The sequence below is a fragment of the Eulemur rufifrons genome, chromosome 2 (assembly GCF_041146395.1).
Source record: "Eulemur rufifrons isolate Redbay chromosome 2, OSU_ERuf_1, whole genome shotgun sequence".
Lineage (NCBI taxonomy): Eukaryota > Metazoa > Chordata > Mammalia > Primates > Lemuridae > Eulemur > Eulemur rufifrons.
The window spans coordinates 95,476,452-95,492,127 of record NC_090984.1 but is presented as its reverse complement, the minus strand read 5'-3'; the positions used below and the strand labels follow the sequence as shown (position 1 = coordinate 95,492,127).

Sequence of the window (15,676 nt, the reverse complement as noted above, 5' to 3'; positions counted from 1 at the left end):
AACGGCTGGGGTGGAAGGCGTTGTGCGGGTACATGTTCCCTTCTCTCTTTCCGATCTCTCCGAGATAGAGAAAAGACTACGTTCTTTCTCAAACGATCGTCATGCTTTTGTCAAAGAATTTGAATATCTAGCTCAATCTGTTATGGTTTATAACTCGAGAAAATGACCATTTGAAAGCTGAATTGAGCCAAATCAGGAGTCTATTATCTGGCCAGTGACTGCCCTCTGCACCACCACAGGTGGGGGCACAGAGAGCAGCTCAACCGGAAAAGAGGAAGGGTTTTTATACTATTCTATATCGGGGTCTTACGTGACTCTGAGTACACAAGGTGGAGTCAGTTTTGCAATAAATTCCATTACCAGGGGGCCTGGGACCAGCCCCAGACCACCTGTTTTGATTACCATCTATGAGCAAGCGGGTTCACAGAAGCGTCTGGGAACATTTCTCAAGCATAGTAAAATTTAACTATACACACCTAGTGATTTTAAACAATCAATTATAAGTTAGTCACTTTATTTTTCCTGTTTTCCATGTATATTTTTCCAGCTCATAGGTCACAGGCTCATGAATCACACAGCAGCAGTGAACCTGTACACAAAGTGGCTTCACTGTGGCTCAGAGAGCTACAGTGATTACTGCGTCTCATCACAAATCTTATGATTTTACCTGACATAATCTCCATATCATTCTTTCCTCTACTTTGTCTCCTGAGGAGGAGAGGGTCGACTCAATGCCCAGGCACAAGGCAACGAAATTCATAGACGCACCCCCGCCCAACCAGTAGGGATGACTGCCGTTCCCAGAACAGACCCATTATGGGATTATCAAATAGAAACCCAAGAGGGGACAGAAGAACGGGCTAAGAGAAATCACATGATCACATGCCTGTTAGCAGGCCTGAAAAAGGCTGCCCACAAGGCAGTCAATTATGAAAGACTACAGGAAATCACACAGGGACAGGATAAAAATCCAGCTCTTTTCCTGTCCAAGCTCCCCAAGGCCTTACAAAAATATGCAACTCTAGACCCTACTACCCCCAGGGAATTTTACTTCTCAATATACATTTTATCTCCCAAGCCACACCTGACATTAGACCAAACTTAAAAAATTAGAGGATGGTCCTAAAAACCCCACAGAGAGTCTATTACAAACCATCTTTAAGGTATTTAATAATAGGCATGAGGAGCAACAACTTCAAAAACAAAGCAGGGACCAGGCTAAATATCAGATGTTGGCAGCTGCCATCAACAAACCCCGGGAATGTCCTCAAACTGGGGAAAGAGGCAAACAACATCTCCTGGACTGTATTTTAAATGTAAACAAACACACCACAGGGCAAGACAATGCCCTAATCCTCAGCCACCCCCAGAACCTTGTCCTGTCTGGGGAATGAGGGATCTCTGGAGGGTTGCCTACAACTTAGCCCCTCAGGGCAGAGCCAAATCCCTTGCTCCCGACAAACCGGACAATCCTGATCTCACCTCTTAGGCCTGGCCACAGAAGGCTGACGTGCCCAGGACCAACAGCCCCCAAGCCAATCACACCGGATCCCCGGCTAACTCTGTGGGTGGCAGGTAAGCCGATTTCTTTCCTCATTGACACGGGTACAACATTCTCGGCTCTGCCAAAATTCCACCGACCTGCACATCTCTCCTCACTATTGTGGGAGTTGACGGCCTTATCACCCTCCCTTTGACCTGCCATCTAGGCTCAAATACCTTCGCTCATTCATTTCTAGTTCTCCCTTGATGCCTAACCCCGCTATTACGAAGAGATAGTCTCTCAAAATTACATACTGCTATTTACCTAGCTGTTGATCATGAGCCACAAACACTGCCCTTCTTTTTTTTTTTTTTTTTTAAGACAGAATCTCACTCTGTTGCCCAGGCTAGAGTGAGTGCCGTGGCGTCAGCCTAGCTCACAGCAACCTCAAACTCCTGAGCTCAAGGGATCCTCCTGTCTCAGCCTCCCGAGTAGCTGGGACTACAGGTATGCACCACCATGCCCGGCTAATTTTTTCTATATATATTTTTAGCTGTCCATATAATTTCTTTCTATTTTTAGTAGAGACGGGGTCTCACTCTTGCTCAGGCTGGTCTCGAACTCCTGAGCTCAAACGATCCGCCCACCTCGGCCTCCCAGAGTGTTAGGATTACAGGCGTGAGCCACCGCGCCCGGCCGACTGCCCTTCTTCTTCTCCTCACAAACTCCCCTGCATCTCCTATACCTTTTTCTAAATCTAAAGTCAACCCCAAAGTCTAGGATATTTCAACCCCCTCCCTTTTAATAAATAAACTCCAAAAAAATCTCTTGGACCCTCCTCAACAGGAAGTAGCTACAGAAAAAAAAAAAAAAATCTCTGCCCATTTTCCCAACTTCTAAATTCATTTTACATAAAAATTTAATTTTAACAACAAAAAGAGGGGAATGTTAGGGTGGCCTTAAATCTCCCAATTTCGTAACAGCTAAAAATCAATTCTGAACTCTCCCTACTCTTTACTGTCTCTCTCCCAAACTAGCAGGCAACCTGCTGGGACTCTGTTTTCACAAACACCTAAAAGAGCCCAAAAAAGAAATGTAAATCTTTCTCTTTACATTTTCCCAGTTCACAGCTTTTAGAATTTGTTTTACAGTCTCAAAGTGTTCCTGAGAAACTCCCAGACAAACTGCAGGGGGGTAAACTCCAGGCCTTTGTTTCCTACCCAAAACCATATCTGGGGACAAAAATCACATCCCCTACCATAAGCCTAACTACATTTCAAAAATAACCAAGTCTCCAAAAACAACAACAACAAAAAAAAAAACAGTCAAAAAGACAAGAACACCCACTTCCCAATCTTTCTAATTTTATTTTTTTCCCCTTTCCCGTAACTTTTCCTTCCTTTTCTTATATGTATATAACAAAAAGGGTGGAATGTTAGGTTGGCTTAGGATGGGAACCCGAAAAGTATGTATGGGACGTAATAGTGATCATAAAGTCTGTGAAACAAAAAACCGCAGAGTCTGGAGAGTCCAAGATTGTAAGATTAATCTAACTTTGACCACAGACAGCTGTAGCGACACCTGCATTCGTATCCCCTCTGATAAGACAAAGCTACCCCCCACCCCATCTCTGCAGGTGTTACTCCCCCCACTCCAACCCCGGAAAAAACCCTCTATAAAACCTAAGCCTTTCCCCTCCCTCGTGGTGGACACTTTTTGGCCTCCACCCATCTGCACCCAGATGCTCAAAATAAAACAACATTTTACTACACATAAGGCTTCGTGTGTCTCCCTCTCAACTCCAGCCCAAATACCTACCACTTACCAGGTGTGTGAACTTTAGCAAGCTACTTAACTTCTCTATGCCTCAGTGTTCCCATCTTTAAAATGGTGATAACAATAGGCCCTATCCCAAAGGGTTCTTGTGAGGAAATCTGTTCCTAATTAATGTAAGTGCTTTACATTAGTGATAATGTTCCCCACTGGGTGAGGTGGGTGGGATGGAGCCCAGCTCTAGGTGTGGGTAGTGATTGGCTTAAGCCAATTAACATAGCCCATCCCTAGCCACAGTGATTGGTTCAGACGGGAGCTCAGTATTCAGTTCAGGCTAATGAACCACAAGGAGCTTTCTGGGCTTCTGGAAAGAAAAGCTTCCTCTTTTCAGAAGGACGATTTCTCTTCCTCTGATTTGAACAAACCAACAGTTAAAAGACATTTGTGAGACAAGCAGGGAAACTTGAACTCCAAGTTTAAAAGATATTCAGAAATTATTAACATTATCAGCAGTGATAACAGTGTTGTGATTTTGCAAAAAACAAAGGTTCATATTAGAAACACACACTAAAGCACTTACAGGTGAGCGGTATGATACCTGCAATATGCTTTAAAATAGCTCACTCCCACCCGCCAAACAAATGTGGGGGAGGGGGGTTGCAGGGAAATGAGATTGACAAAATGTTAATGATGTTGATGCTCAATGACAAGTACATGAGGACTCATGATACTATTTGCTCTACCTTTGTCTATTTGAAAATTTCCATAAGAAGTTATGTGGTTTTTTTTTTTTTTTTTTTAAGTTGGCATGCTATCGAAGAAAAGAGCATTTTTGTCACCAGATGCTCTTTGGATGCCTTAGAACTGGAGCCAATAAGCGTGGCTTCCTGAGTGAGTCAATGAGCTAAAAGATTAGGCACATCTCACCACCTCTTCTTGGTGACCTTCAGCATTTGAGGCAAGAAGCAGGTCATCTGGGCCACAGCATAGGAAAGCAGGGCGGCCAGAAGGAAGAAGAGCTATGAATTTAGGTAGAAGGATTATCAGGGCTTGGTTTTCCTGCATCTATGTATCAAATTAAATGAAGTCCTACCTCTGGCCCTAGTGTGAGGGGAGCTCAACGTCTCCGTAATTTAAGTCACTCCTATCGCTTCTTAGATAATAAAATGTTAGCACTGGAAGAAACTAGGCTGCCTTCCCTTATTTGCTCCATTTCTCCCTTGCTCCCCTGAAAATAAATAAAGCAATAAGATGAATGCACGATCTTTATTTCCTTTAAAAATTGAGGTAAAGGGAACTCTTTGGAAAAAGAAATCATCTGCATGATTGAAATTGGGAAGGTCCTTCACACAGTGGCTTCAGGATGCTCAGAGGAAGGAATCTAGTTTGGCCAAGGTTAGCTGAGATCTTCCTGAGTTGGTCCAGATGCTAGAATTGTGACTTGTATTTCAAAAAGGAAAGAGGACAATCAAGAGTTTGAATCTACAGCGACTGGAAATATGTAATACTGATGCTCCTGTTGCAGCAGCTGAGCATGCAGGCTAGAGTTTCTGGTGCTGGTGAGGAAATTGCCCCAGTTGCCCAAGGCTCTTCTGCCGCCTCCATGCCCAGTCCAGGATCTGTGCAGTCCTCTGCCCCCACTGCCCGAGGATTGCCAACTCTCCAATTGTTAGAGAAGAATGTTCTGTAGGTGCCTTCGCAAGAGAGTGGGGTGTGCAAACATTTCCAGAAGGGTCTGGAGGATCAGAGTGGGCAGGATTCACAGCAGCCAGCCAGGACAGCCCTTTGGGGCTGGCCTTCTCCTTGGTCCCCTTTCATTATGGGGTAGATTGGGCCTGATAAAGCCCAGATCATCTACCAGCTACTCCCACTGGATTCCTAGAAGCTCACAGCTGATGCTCCATAGGCGCTCAGCCGTTTTGATATCTCGGGCCCTTGGAGACACCCAGGTCCTCTTGCAGTCACTGGAAGGCAGAGAAAGAGAGTAAATTCCAGGAATGAGAATTGGCAGTCAGGAGATGTTTATGGTATCCTTTTCAGAATATGTCTCTAAATATATAAAGTATCATATACTGGATTCACAGAAACTGTGCCATGAAACGCAGTTTAAAAATATTTTTAGGCTGGGTGTGGTAGCTTACGCCTGTAATCCTAGCACTCTGGGAGGCCAAGGCGGGAGGATCGCTTGAGGTCAGGAGTGCAAGACCAGCTTGAGCAAGAGCGAGACCTCGTTTCTACTAAAAATAGAAAAAATTAGCCGGGCATGGTGGCGCATGCCTGTAGTCCCAGCTACTCTGGAGGCTGAGACAGGAGGATCGCTTGAGCCCAGGAGTTTGAGGTTGCTGTGAGCTAGGCTGACGCCACGGCACTCTAGCCTGGGCAACAGAGCAGGACTCTCGTCTCAAAAAAATAAATAAAATAAAATAGAAATACTTTTAAAACAAATTTGTGATATCGTAATACATGGGTTTCTTTGTTAATGTATAACAAGATCTATCACTAGGTCTAATAACCAGCAGATTTAAAGTAGTGGTGAACAGAAGAGACATTCTGAGATGCCTACCAACAACTACAGTGTCATATGAAAATATAATTTTATTGGTGACAAAGTCACAGGTATTGCAACTAATACTGCGGTTCATTGCTTACATTCATAATTGAAGGAAATGCTAAATTTCAGTTGGAGGTCAGCGAAATTAAAGATGAAATTATTTTCCCAACCAAGTTCACAGACTGCTTGAATTGTATTAACAGACCCACCTGTGTCTCACGAACCCCAACTAAGCACCTCTGTTTTATTTTGGAGTGAGCAGGGGCCTAAGGACTAGAGGGTGAGAGGGTGGGGGCAGAGTATAGTTCTCACAGTGGTTTTTTAAAATGGCATTTCTTTCTACTTATAAAAGTCCTGTATAACATTTGGAAAATACAATACTGATAAAAGAAGAAAAGCCTACCACTTAGTTGCTTTTCCTTTTAATCTTTTTTTTGCTTTGTTTGTGTATAAATGGATATGTAGTCTTTTTCTCTTTCTTTTATATAAAACTGGGATCCTACTGTATCTAGTTTGGGGAGGATATCTTTCCCTTGTTAAAAATATTTTTTAATTATGCAAGTAATAAATAAATATGACTTTCTAAAATGTTTTGAATAATGAAGGAATACTTAGAATAAAAAGTTAAAATCCTCCTTCACACTGTGCCTGATTCTCCCTCAAACTCCCTAAAAGTAGAACACTACCACCCAATGGCTGGGTATCTTTCTAGACTATTCTCTAATTTACAATGAATAATTATATAGTTTTGTATTATAAGTTTTTTTCATGTTATATCACCATTTTCCCATTAATTAAATATTATTTGAAAATATTTAATGACTATAACATTTTGTCCCTTACTTAAGGCAGTGATGTTAAACACTCAGACTCTAGAGTAGCAATTGTCCCATAGAAATATGATGCAAGCCACAAATGTGAGCCACATATGTAACTTTCAATTTTCTGGTAGCCACATTTAAAAAGTATAAACAAATGGGTGAAATTAATTTTAGTAATATATCAATTATATATCAATATAGTGGGTTAATAAATACATATTTTATTTAACCCAATATAGCCAAAACATTTTACTATGTGGTCAATAAAAAAAATTATTAATGAAATACTTTACATTTCTTTTTCTATACTATAGGTTCAGTGTCTTATCCAAAATACTCAGGACCAGAATTGTTTTGGATTTTGGATTTTTTTCAGATTTTGGAATGTTTGCATTGTACTTACCAGTTGAGCATCCCAGATCTGAAAATCTGAAATCCCAAATGCTCCAAAATCTGAAACATTTTGAACACTGACATGATACTCAAAGGAAAGCTCATTGGAGCATTTTGGATTTCAGATTTTCAGATCTGGGTTGCTCAATCTGTATATCTTCAAAATCTGAGATGCATTTTACACTTACAGCACATCTCAATCTGGACTAGCCATATTTCAAGTGCTTGATAGCAATATGTGGCTAGTGACAACAGCACTGCTCTAGAGCCAGATTGCCTGCGTGTAAATCCCAGGTCTACCACTGTGAGCTATATGACCTTGAGTAAGTTTCTTAATTATCCTGTGCCTCAGTTCATCTGAAAAATGGGGATAATAATATTACCTGTCTCTCAGAGTTGTGATGATTACATGAATGAATACATATAAAACACTTAGAAGAGTGTCTAACACATTGTAAAAGCTCAGTCACCATTAGCTATTGTCATTTATCCACTCCCCTACCATTGGACACTGAGATCATTTCAAATACTTCCCGTAATAAATGACACACCAATGAACAACCTGGACAAAGTGGGACAGCAGGGCAGACTGAGTTGGATTAAGTCATGAAACAGGAAGGAGATTTAACCCTGGGCTTCCCTTTATTGCCAGGCTCCAGTTGCCATTGAGTTTGTGATAAGATTCAGCGCTGAAATTTCTACTTCTATATTCCCAACAGATAGTTCCAATCTTGGCAGCATTGGGAGACAGAGTCCTCACTGGGATGAGAGGACCTTCCCTCAGCACTTTGTGCTAAGTGGTACTAAAGCATTCACGAATCAAGTGAACCAAATGCTTAAAGGAGGAGAAAAGGGATCCAGAGGGCCTGCTGACATTCTTTCCATGGCATAACCAACAGGGACAGTCTTCTTTGACAGCTTTCAGAAAGCTACAAAGTTTACATGGAACTGTGACACACAGCTATAAAGTAGAGCCATAAAAGCAACTCTTGCTGACATAAATTTCTAATGTAAGTTGCCTTGGAAAAGCAAGAGCATTTGGTTTGCAGGCCTGGCACAAACTCAGCCGCTCAGGGTGCAAAGCCCAGCGAGTCCTGGTCCTCATAGAGCACACAGGCGGTAGAGAAAACGCACACTGCCTCTACGCACCTGAAGTACTTGCCGCTCAGGGGCTCTAGGCCCTCAGCCATTGCACAGTGCAGGCTGGTCTGCGCCCCCTCCCGCGCCGTCTTGACAAACAGGGAGAAGCAACGCCAGAGCAGGCAGAGCAGGAAGGAGTGCCGGATCAGCTCAGAGTTGACAATGCCTGGGTGCACTGCGTAGGTGGTGACTCCCGTGCCTAGGACAGAGAAGGCACAGTGAGACTGGGGACACACTCTGAGTTTAGGAAAACCCCTCATCTCCTGCAGCAAAATACACAAGTGAGAAGAAGGGACTCAGGAAATATAACTCCAGGATTCAGCAGGTACTACCCCTAGCCAGGTGAAATTTGATAAGTAATGAATTGCTCTCTTCCAGAAAGATCTATAGCCTTCTCAACCTTTTATGCTCCAAAAGGAGGTCCTGGTTCAATATCCTTGTATTTCAATGTCACCTTTATACTGTGGCTTAAGTACTAATAATAAAACAACAATACATATAGTAAGTACTATTTATTATCAATTGCTTAAAGGTAACAATCTGATTGAAAGATAAGGGGTAGGACCTTGTTTTTAGCTGCATTTGCCTGGCAAGCATGTTTTATGAGATGTAGATTGAAGGGCATTGATGGAGATTATGGAGGGTTAATATGCCCCCCAAGATACCTTTGGTGCCAAAACTATTTTCAGTATTTATTATGTGCAAGAGCTGTGCTACATGCTTTACATGCATTATCTCATTTAATTCTTAAAGAGGCTTGTAAGGTGGAATATTAAGATGCCCAGCTGGGTGTGGTGGCTCATGCCTGTAATCCCAGCACTCTGGGAGGTGGAGGTGGGAGGATCACTTGAAACCAGGGGTTCCAGACCAGCCTAGGCAACATAGTAAGACCCCATCTTTACAAAAACATTTTAAAAACTAGAATGGGTGTGGTAGCTCAAGCCTGTAATCCTAGCATTCTGGGAGGTCAAGGTGGGAGGATCCCTTGAGGTCAGGAGTTCGAGACCAGGCTAAGCAAAAGTGAGACCCGGACTCTACTAAAAATAGAAAAATTAGCCAGGTGTGGTGGCACATGCCTGTAGTCCCAGCTACTCGGAAGGCTGAGGCAGGAGGATTGCTTGAGCCCAGGAGTTTGAGGTTGCAGTGAACAATAATGGCGCCACTGCACTCCAGCCTGGGCAACAGAGTGAGACCTCATTTCAAAAGAAAAAAAAGAAAGAAAGAAAAAAAGATGCCCATTTATAGCTGAGGTAACCAAGTCATAGAAAGGTTAAGTAAACTGCCAAAGGTCATACCTAGCAGGCTGCAGAGCCAAGGTCTGAACCCAATGTAAGGAACATGGACTCCAGAGCTAGACTATCTGGATTTGAATCCTGGCTCAGCTAGGAAACTTGGTTGGGCAAATTTCTTAATCTATCTGTGCCCATCTCTTCATTTGTAGAGTGAGGAAAAATAATAGCACCCACCTCATAGGAATATTGTAAATATTAAATGAGTTGATATGAGTAGTGCATGGCACACGTAAAACTCCTAATTACTATTGGAATTATTATTATTTATTTTTATGATTACCCTATCTTCTACCTTAGGCATTCTGATAGTAAAGACCATTGTCCCCAAACTGGCTTATTCACTATAGCAAATGGTCCCTTAGATTTGCAGATGTCAGAGCCAGCAGGTCATCCAATATGCCAGGAGAGCATAGTCATTAAGGATTAAGAGCTGGCCTTACCTGATTTTCACAGCTGAGGAAATAAAGTCAGGAGAGGTTAAAAGGACATGTCCACATACACACGGGGACAGTATATGGTAGAGTGAGAACTTGTGCCGAGGGGTCCAAAATCCAGCGCTAGCTCCCTGACTGCCCGAAGTGGCAGGTCTGTAGCTCAGATGACCACGTGGACTTTAGCAAACGGCACACAGAAGGAAGCACTCTGGATTTAAAGCACAGCGTCCATGTTCCAGTTCTGACTCCTTCATTTGCCATAATCTTGTGCCGGCCATTTCCCTGGACCTCAGTTCTGAACTATGAGATAGGAATAATAATACCTGCTCTGCCTGTTGCAAAGAGTTTTGAGAAAATCAAATGAGATAACAGATATGAGATAAAATGTGAAATAAAGGTAAGGTCACGTTATAAAGTTCTTAACCCCTATTCAATTTTAAGCTTCCTGAGGGTAAGGACTCTATTTTTATTCCATCTATAACCTCATTCTCCTTAGAGCTATTACTGAAATGTGCATGTTTGACAGTCTGATTTCAGAAGTTTCTATGAAACTCTAATCTGGTGTGAGGACCCTATTTTTGCCATTTAATCCTGGCACTTTCTCCAGACTTACCTTTGAGTCTCTTGGCCAGCTCTCGAGTGAAGAGCACGTTGGCCAGCTTGCTGTGGCAATAGGCAAAAGTCCTGTTATAGCGCTTCTCACCGTGGAGGTCATGGAAGCGAATCTTGCCAAGATGGTGGGCCACCGAGGACAGGTTCACTACCCGTGCGGGAGCAGATTCCTTCAGCCGCTGCACAAGCAGGTGGGTGAGAAGGAAGTGGCCTGTGAGGAGAGCGAGCAGGGGAGATTGAAGAGTGGAATGGCAGCCCAGGCTCAGGGTATGAGAGCTGATGACAGGACTTCAGTATTAGCTTTCTATCTGCCGGTGTGAGCAAATTTTGATGCCATGGATAGCTCAGTGCTAATGATCAGTTGGTCTGAGTTGGTGGATTCCTCAAAGCAAGAGCCAGAGCTAGGATATAGGTAAGGTAGTAATACTTAATCTATATTTATTTGTACCTCTCCATTGCCCCCATCAGGAGAAACACCCACCTCCTGGCTTCTAACTCCCTCTGGCCATGATTATACAACTGTGTGCCAAGGTACACTCAAATATAGAAGGAAGGATGGAATCGTCAGGGAAAAAAACATTTCTCCTCTCTACAACCATCACCTTGACCTCTGAACCCCAGCCTGTCTTGTACCTCATGTTCTCAAGGTTTGCCTACCTCTTGGCCCTTATATGGATGTGACCCCTCCAGCCAAACCCAGATTCCTGCATACCCGCAGGCCTGGCTCTGCCTGGCAAGGCTTGCACTGCCACTGCCCCATCCAAGAATGACATTCTTCTCCCTGGTACCTCCTGAAATTTGGGGTTTCTTAAAGGTATGGGCAGGCAGATCTCACTTTTTTAGGATGGTCAGGAGAGGGACAGTGAACAACAAGCCCATGTGTCCAGTCTATTGGAATCCTAGGCTCTGTGAGGACCGCTGGAAATTCTCAGCACTGGTGCAGGGTCATCTTCCTACAGAGAACAGGTGGGGTGTGCCTCACTTTTCAGTCTCCCAAAGGTACTTACCTAGGTGGTTGACTCCTATGTGGGTTTCAAAGCCATCAGCTGTCTTGGAGTATGGATACATCATCACTCCTGCATTGTTGATGAGAATATGAAGCTGCTTCTCCTCTATAGAGCACAACCAAGGAGGCCCTGTGGTTAGCAAGGAGTCCACTAGCTGACTTCACAGTCTTGAGTATTTGCCCCTTGCCTTTGTTGGTGAGGTCTCTTTGTTGGGGCAAGGTTTTAATAGGAGTCACTCACTCTGCTCTTTTCTTTTGAGACCAAGTAAGACACAGTATTGCCTCAGCAGTCAATAACTATCCCCCATTTGGACCTATCTCAGTGATATTCAATACCCACTGTCACTGGGTTTCTAATTTTAGTTATTCATATCTTCCAGGACACTGTTCATTCATTTATTCAGCAAATGTGTACTGAATACCGACCCTGGGCCAGGCCCGCTCTGCTGGGCACTGGGAATCCAGTGGTAAAACAAGCCAGGCACGGTCCCTGTCCCTCATGGATTTCATAATCCTTATTAGAAGCCAGTCGTTCACCAAGACCTAGAAGAAGTTTGGCAGCAGCACAACTTCATCTAGTGCCTATGGCCACGGAAGGTTGGTTCTCAGAATGAAAGGAGAGAGTGGCATCAGCGCAAGCCCAGACAGGGAGCTGACACATCCAACATTCCCACTGCCGAGGCAAAAAAGACGATAAGGATCCCGCCCAGCTTGTCTACCCACCACCTCCTTGCCAACTCCCCGTCAGGCTGGTTCATGTAGCAGAACCCGTCCAGTGGGATCAACGATGGTTCTGAGGTAAGGACCATGGACAGTCCAGGGCGGGGCAGCCACTCCCATACCCAGTTTCCTGCTTTTCTAGCTACGCTTCTGGGGCTCACCTGTCAGAAAGCCCTCAGCAAAGGCTCGGATGGATTTGGTGTCGGATAGGTCCAGTTTCCTCACCAGCACCTGGGAGTTCTTTGTATCTGCTCGGATTTCGCTGGCAGCAGACTCCCCCTTCAGTACGTCTCGGCAGGCAATGTATACTCGGGCTCCTGGGGCCAAGACAAAGAGGGGACAGTGTGTTCAGATCCTAGGCTGAAAAAGAGGCAGAGTAGATGAGCTTGGGACTGGTGGACAGAGCTTTCTCCCAGCCATCCCTAAGGCGGTGGAGTGGTCCAGTTGCCACTTCAGGATTTCCACGGCAGTGCTGCTCAGTCGTCTTGCTGTCAGCTTAGCCCCAGGCTGGAAGCCCTGGTTTTATACTCTGATATTTAATGTTGCTTAGTATCTCCTTTTAGAATAACTGACTTGACTAATATTATACACAGACATCATTGTTTTCCTTATTTTATATAATAGGGAGGGAGTAGGGAAGAAGCAAGGTTTGTTGAAGGCCGCAGAGTAAGTTGGTGTCACAGCTGGACTTCAATCCCAGCTTCCTCAAATGCCTAGTGAGAGCCTCCAAGCCCAGGAGGAAAGACAAGAGCCCTCGATGGGAAGGGCAGGACGCACAGCCCTGTGGGCACTGACGCGGAAACACTTGCCTCTGCGAGCGAGCTCTCTGGCCGTCTCCTTGCCGATGCCCGTGTTGGCGCCGGTGATCACCACCACCTTCCCAGGAAGCTGCACGTTTGTTCTACACACTCCACCAGCAAAGAACTTCCTATCAGCAAGGGAAACAAGAGCATCATGCACCATCCCTCACAACCCCACACTGAGAAAGGTAAAATAAAGTCATCCAGACTCAAAGAATATCTTTAAGTTATAGTCAGGAGACCTGAAGAATTTAATCATTTTTCCACGGGCAAGGTAGTCAGGGGCTCATCAGCACCAGCTGGATAAGTCATTTGTCCAGAAGCCACAAATGATCATCAGGGCAAACAGAGTAAGTGCTCTTGATCTAGAGACTATGGGGACCTCCCTTGTTAGATAACAGGGATATCCAGCTCTTATCTCGAGAGGTTCCTCCTCTAAGCCGCAGTCAGAACATATGTGTTTATTAACCATCTTTTTTTATTTCAGCATATTATGGAGGTACAAATGTAATAAACAGAAAGAAAGATAACCATCAAAAAAATATGTATGATGAACATTAGTGGAATCAATGGGTCTTCAGTAAGCATCACTCGGAGGGCCGCGTACACAAATGCTCTTGGGCTGCCTCTCCAGTTTTAGCAAGTAGTGCAGTTCAGAGGCTTTCTGCAATCATATTAGGGATTTCATTCTGGCCAATGGCACACAGAGATAAAATTTCCCTTGTTCAGACCTCTGTGCAGAGAGCACCCTTTTACATGAAGTTGACTTTACAATTTCCAAAACAGAAGACCAGAGAGAGGCAGAGCTAACATTTCCTGCAAATCATCTGACTGCCAGACACTAGACAGGGCTCTTTTCATATATAATTTATTTTAATCTTCTCAATCACTCCAGTACTATTTCCACATCACAGCAGACAAAAGTGAAACTCAAAGAAGTTCAAGTCACTTCTAATGGTGGCAGAACCAGAATTTAAACCCAAGTCTCTGTGGAGGACCTAGAAAAACACTCTGGCCCTGATAAGTCCGTTTAACCTTCTTTATTGTCTGTAAATTTTCAGTTCTCCACTCAGAACACACATTTCTTTGACACCTCTAGAAAGCCCAGAGCAAAAGAGCCATCCCAAAACATTAGTCTCTTTGACGGTAGTCTCAAAGGGAAGAGTTTGTTTCCTTCCCAAAGTGCCTCTGCTTAACAGTAATCCTTTGGCAAAGATCACCAATGACAACCCAGCAGGGCACCTTGAAAGGAAGGGAAGAGCTTTAGAGAAAGCCAAGGGAATAGAGTGAAAGAGCAAGGACTTCCACCCGAGTTGTCTGTTGAACACAGTCATCCACACAGCCTTCCACTAGCGTCAGAATTCAACTCAGCCCCACCCCTGCCCAGCCCCAGGTGCTTCCTTCTCACTTTCCACCATGGTATAACCCCTCCTTCCTTCCTGCTTTTGCTGACCTTTTTCTCCCTCAGCCTCCTTCTCTTTCTCTTCTTGCAGCAGCCGAGAACCGGCTCCTAATGCAGGGCTTTGTAAACTATTGTGAGTTGTTGAATTAAGACAAACCTGATGGATGGAGCCATCACATATAAGAAAGACAAGAAAGAAGTGAGCAGTCCCAAGGTAACCAGCATCTTCCAACTTCTTTAGTTGCTGCTGCTTTTGGTGCTGCTCCAGCTACCACCCCAACTCTGGCTCCGGCTCCTGGTCTAGCTCCAGCTCGTGGCTGCTTCTGCCGCTTCTTGCTCCTCTCGCTCCTGGGTGCTCAGCAACAGCCAGACTCTAAGCAGAGCCCAGAATCCTATTTAAATCCGAGAGCTGTCAGACCACAGCCTGCTGGGAGATGTAGTCCTGGCAGGGAGGAGACAGAGGACAGGGTAGAAACTTACTTATTCTTAGGCAAAGAGAATGCGGAAAAACTGAAGCAACTGTCCCCTAACTCCCCACCCTCAATCATTTCTCTTATATAGAGAATGTGTTCTCCCAACCACCGCCACCCCTACTCCTGCAAAATAGAATAAGAATGTAAATATAGAATATTTATAACTTTAGCAACAGACCACAGGGTGCTTAAAATACAAGTGTTATTAAAATAGAAGAATGATCGACTCAGGTGGTACAAAGGCAATATATGTAACCTAAACATTTGTACCCCTGTACAATTTTGAAACAAAAAAATAAAATAAAAGGATGAGGAAAAAACCAGAAGAATGGAAAGAGAACTCAGGACAGTAGTTACCCTTAGTGAGAAGGGGCAGTGACTCGGAGGGGATCTAACTGGAGCTCCTGGGGTGCTGGGCATGTTTTGTTCTTTGATCTGGGTGCTAGTACACAGGAACGCTCACTTTGTGAGAATCCACTGAGGTATATACTTTGGTGCACTTTTCTGCATTTTATGTTATACTTCAATGAAGCTTTTGTTTTTTCTTTGAGACAGGGTCTTGCCCCATTGCCCAGGCTAGAGTGCAGTGGCATCATCATAGCTCACTGCAACCTCAAACTCCTGGGCTCCAGCGATCCTCCTGCCTCAGCCTCTGGAGTAGCTGGAACTATAGACACACACCACCATGCCCAGCTAATTTGTATATTTGTGTAGAGATGTGATCTCGCTATGTTTGCTCAGGCTGGTCTCAAACTCCTGGCCTCAAGTGATCCCCC

At 44.2% G+C, this 15,676-nt stretch overlaps 1 protein-coding gene across 1 annotated transcript; it reads right to left on the bottom strand.

Annotated features, from left to right (window-relative positions):
- Positions 1 to 5,117: 5,117 nt before the first annotated feature.
- On the bottom strand, positions 5,118 to 14,652 carry RDH12 (retinol dehydrogenase 12). Its single transcript, XM_069465068.1, has 7 exons — positions 14,585 to 14,652; positions 13,035 to 13,153; positions 12,387 to 12,542; positions 11,507 to 11,611; positions 10,501 to 10,710; positions 8,171 to 8,360; positions 5,118 to 5,220 (listed from the first exon to the last, which is right to left on the bottom strand). The coding sequence occupies exons 1-7, from the start codon at positions 14,650 to 14,652 to the stop codon at positions 5,118 to 5,120; spliced, it is 951 nt and encodes a 316-aa protein (XP_069321169.1).
- Positions 14,653 to 15,676: the final 1,024 nt, after the last annotated feature.

Excerpts from the sequence above, each read along its gene's own strand:
- RDH12 (XM_069465068.1), bottom strand. The coding sequence starts at position 14,652 with ATGCTGGTTACCTTGGGACTGCTCACTTCTTTCTTGTCTTTCTTATAT. Across the intron at positions 11,612-12,386 it reads TGCTGAGGGCTTTCTGACAG|AGGAGAAGCAGCTTCATATT; the intron begins GTGAGCCCCAGA and ends TGTGCTCTATAG. Across the intron at positions 5,221-8,170 it reads CTGAGCGGCAAGTACTTCAG|TGACTGCAAGAGGACCTGGG; the intron begins GTGCGTAGAGGC and ends TCTGCCTTCCAG.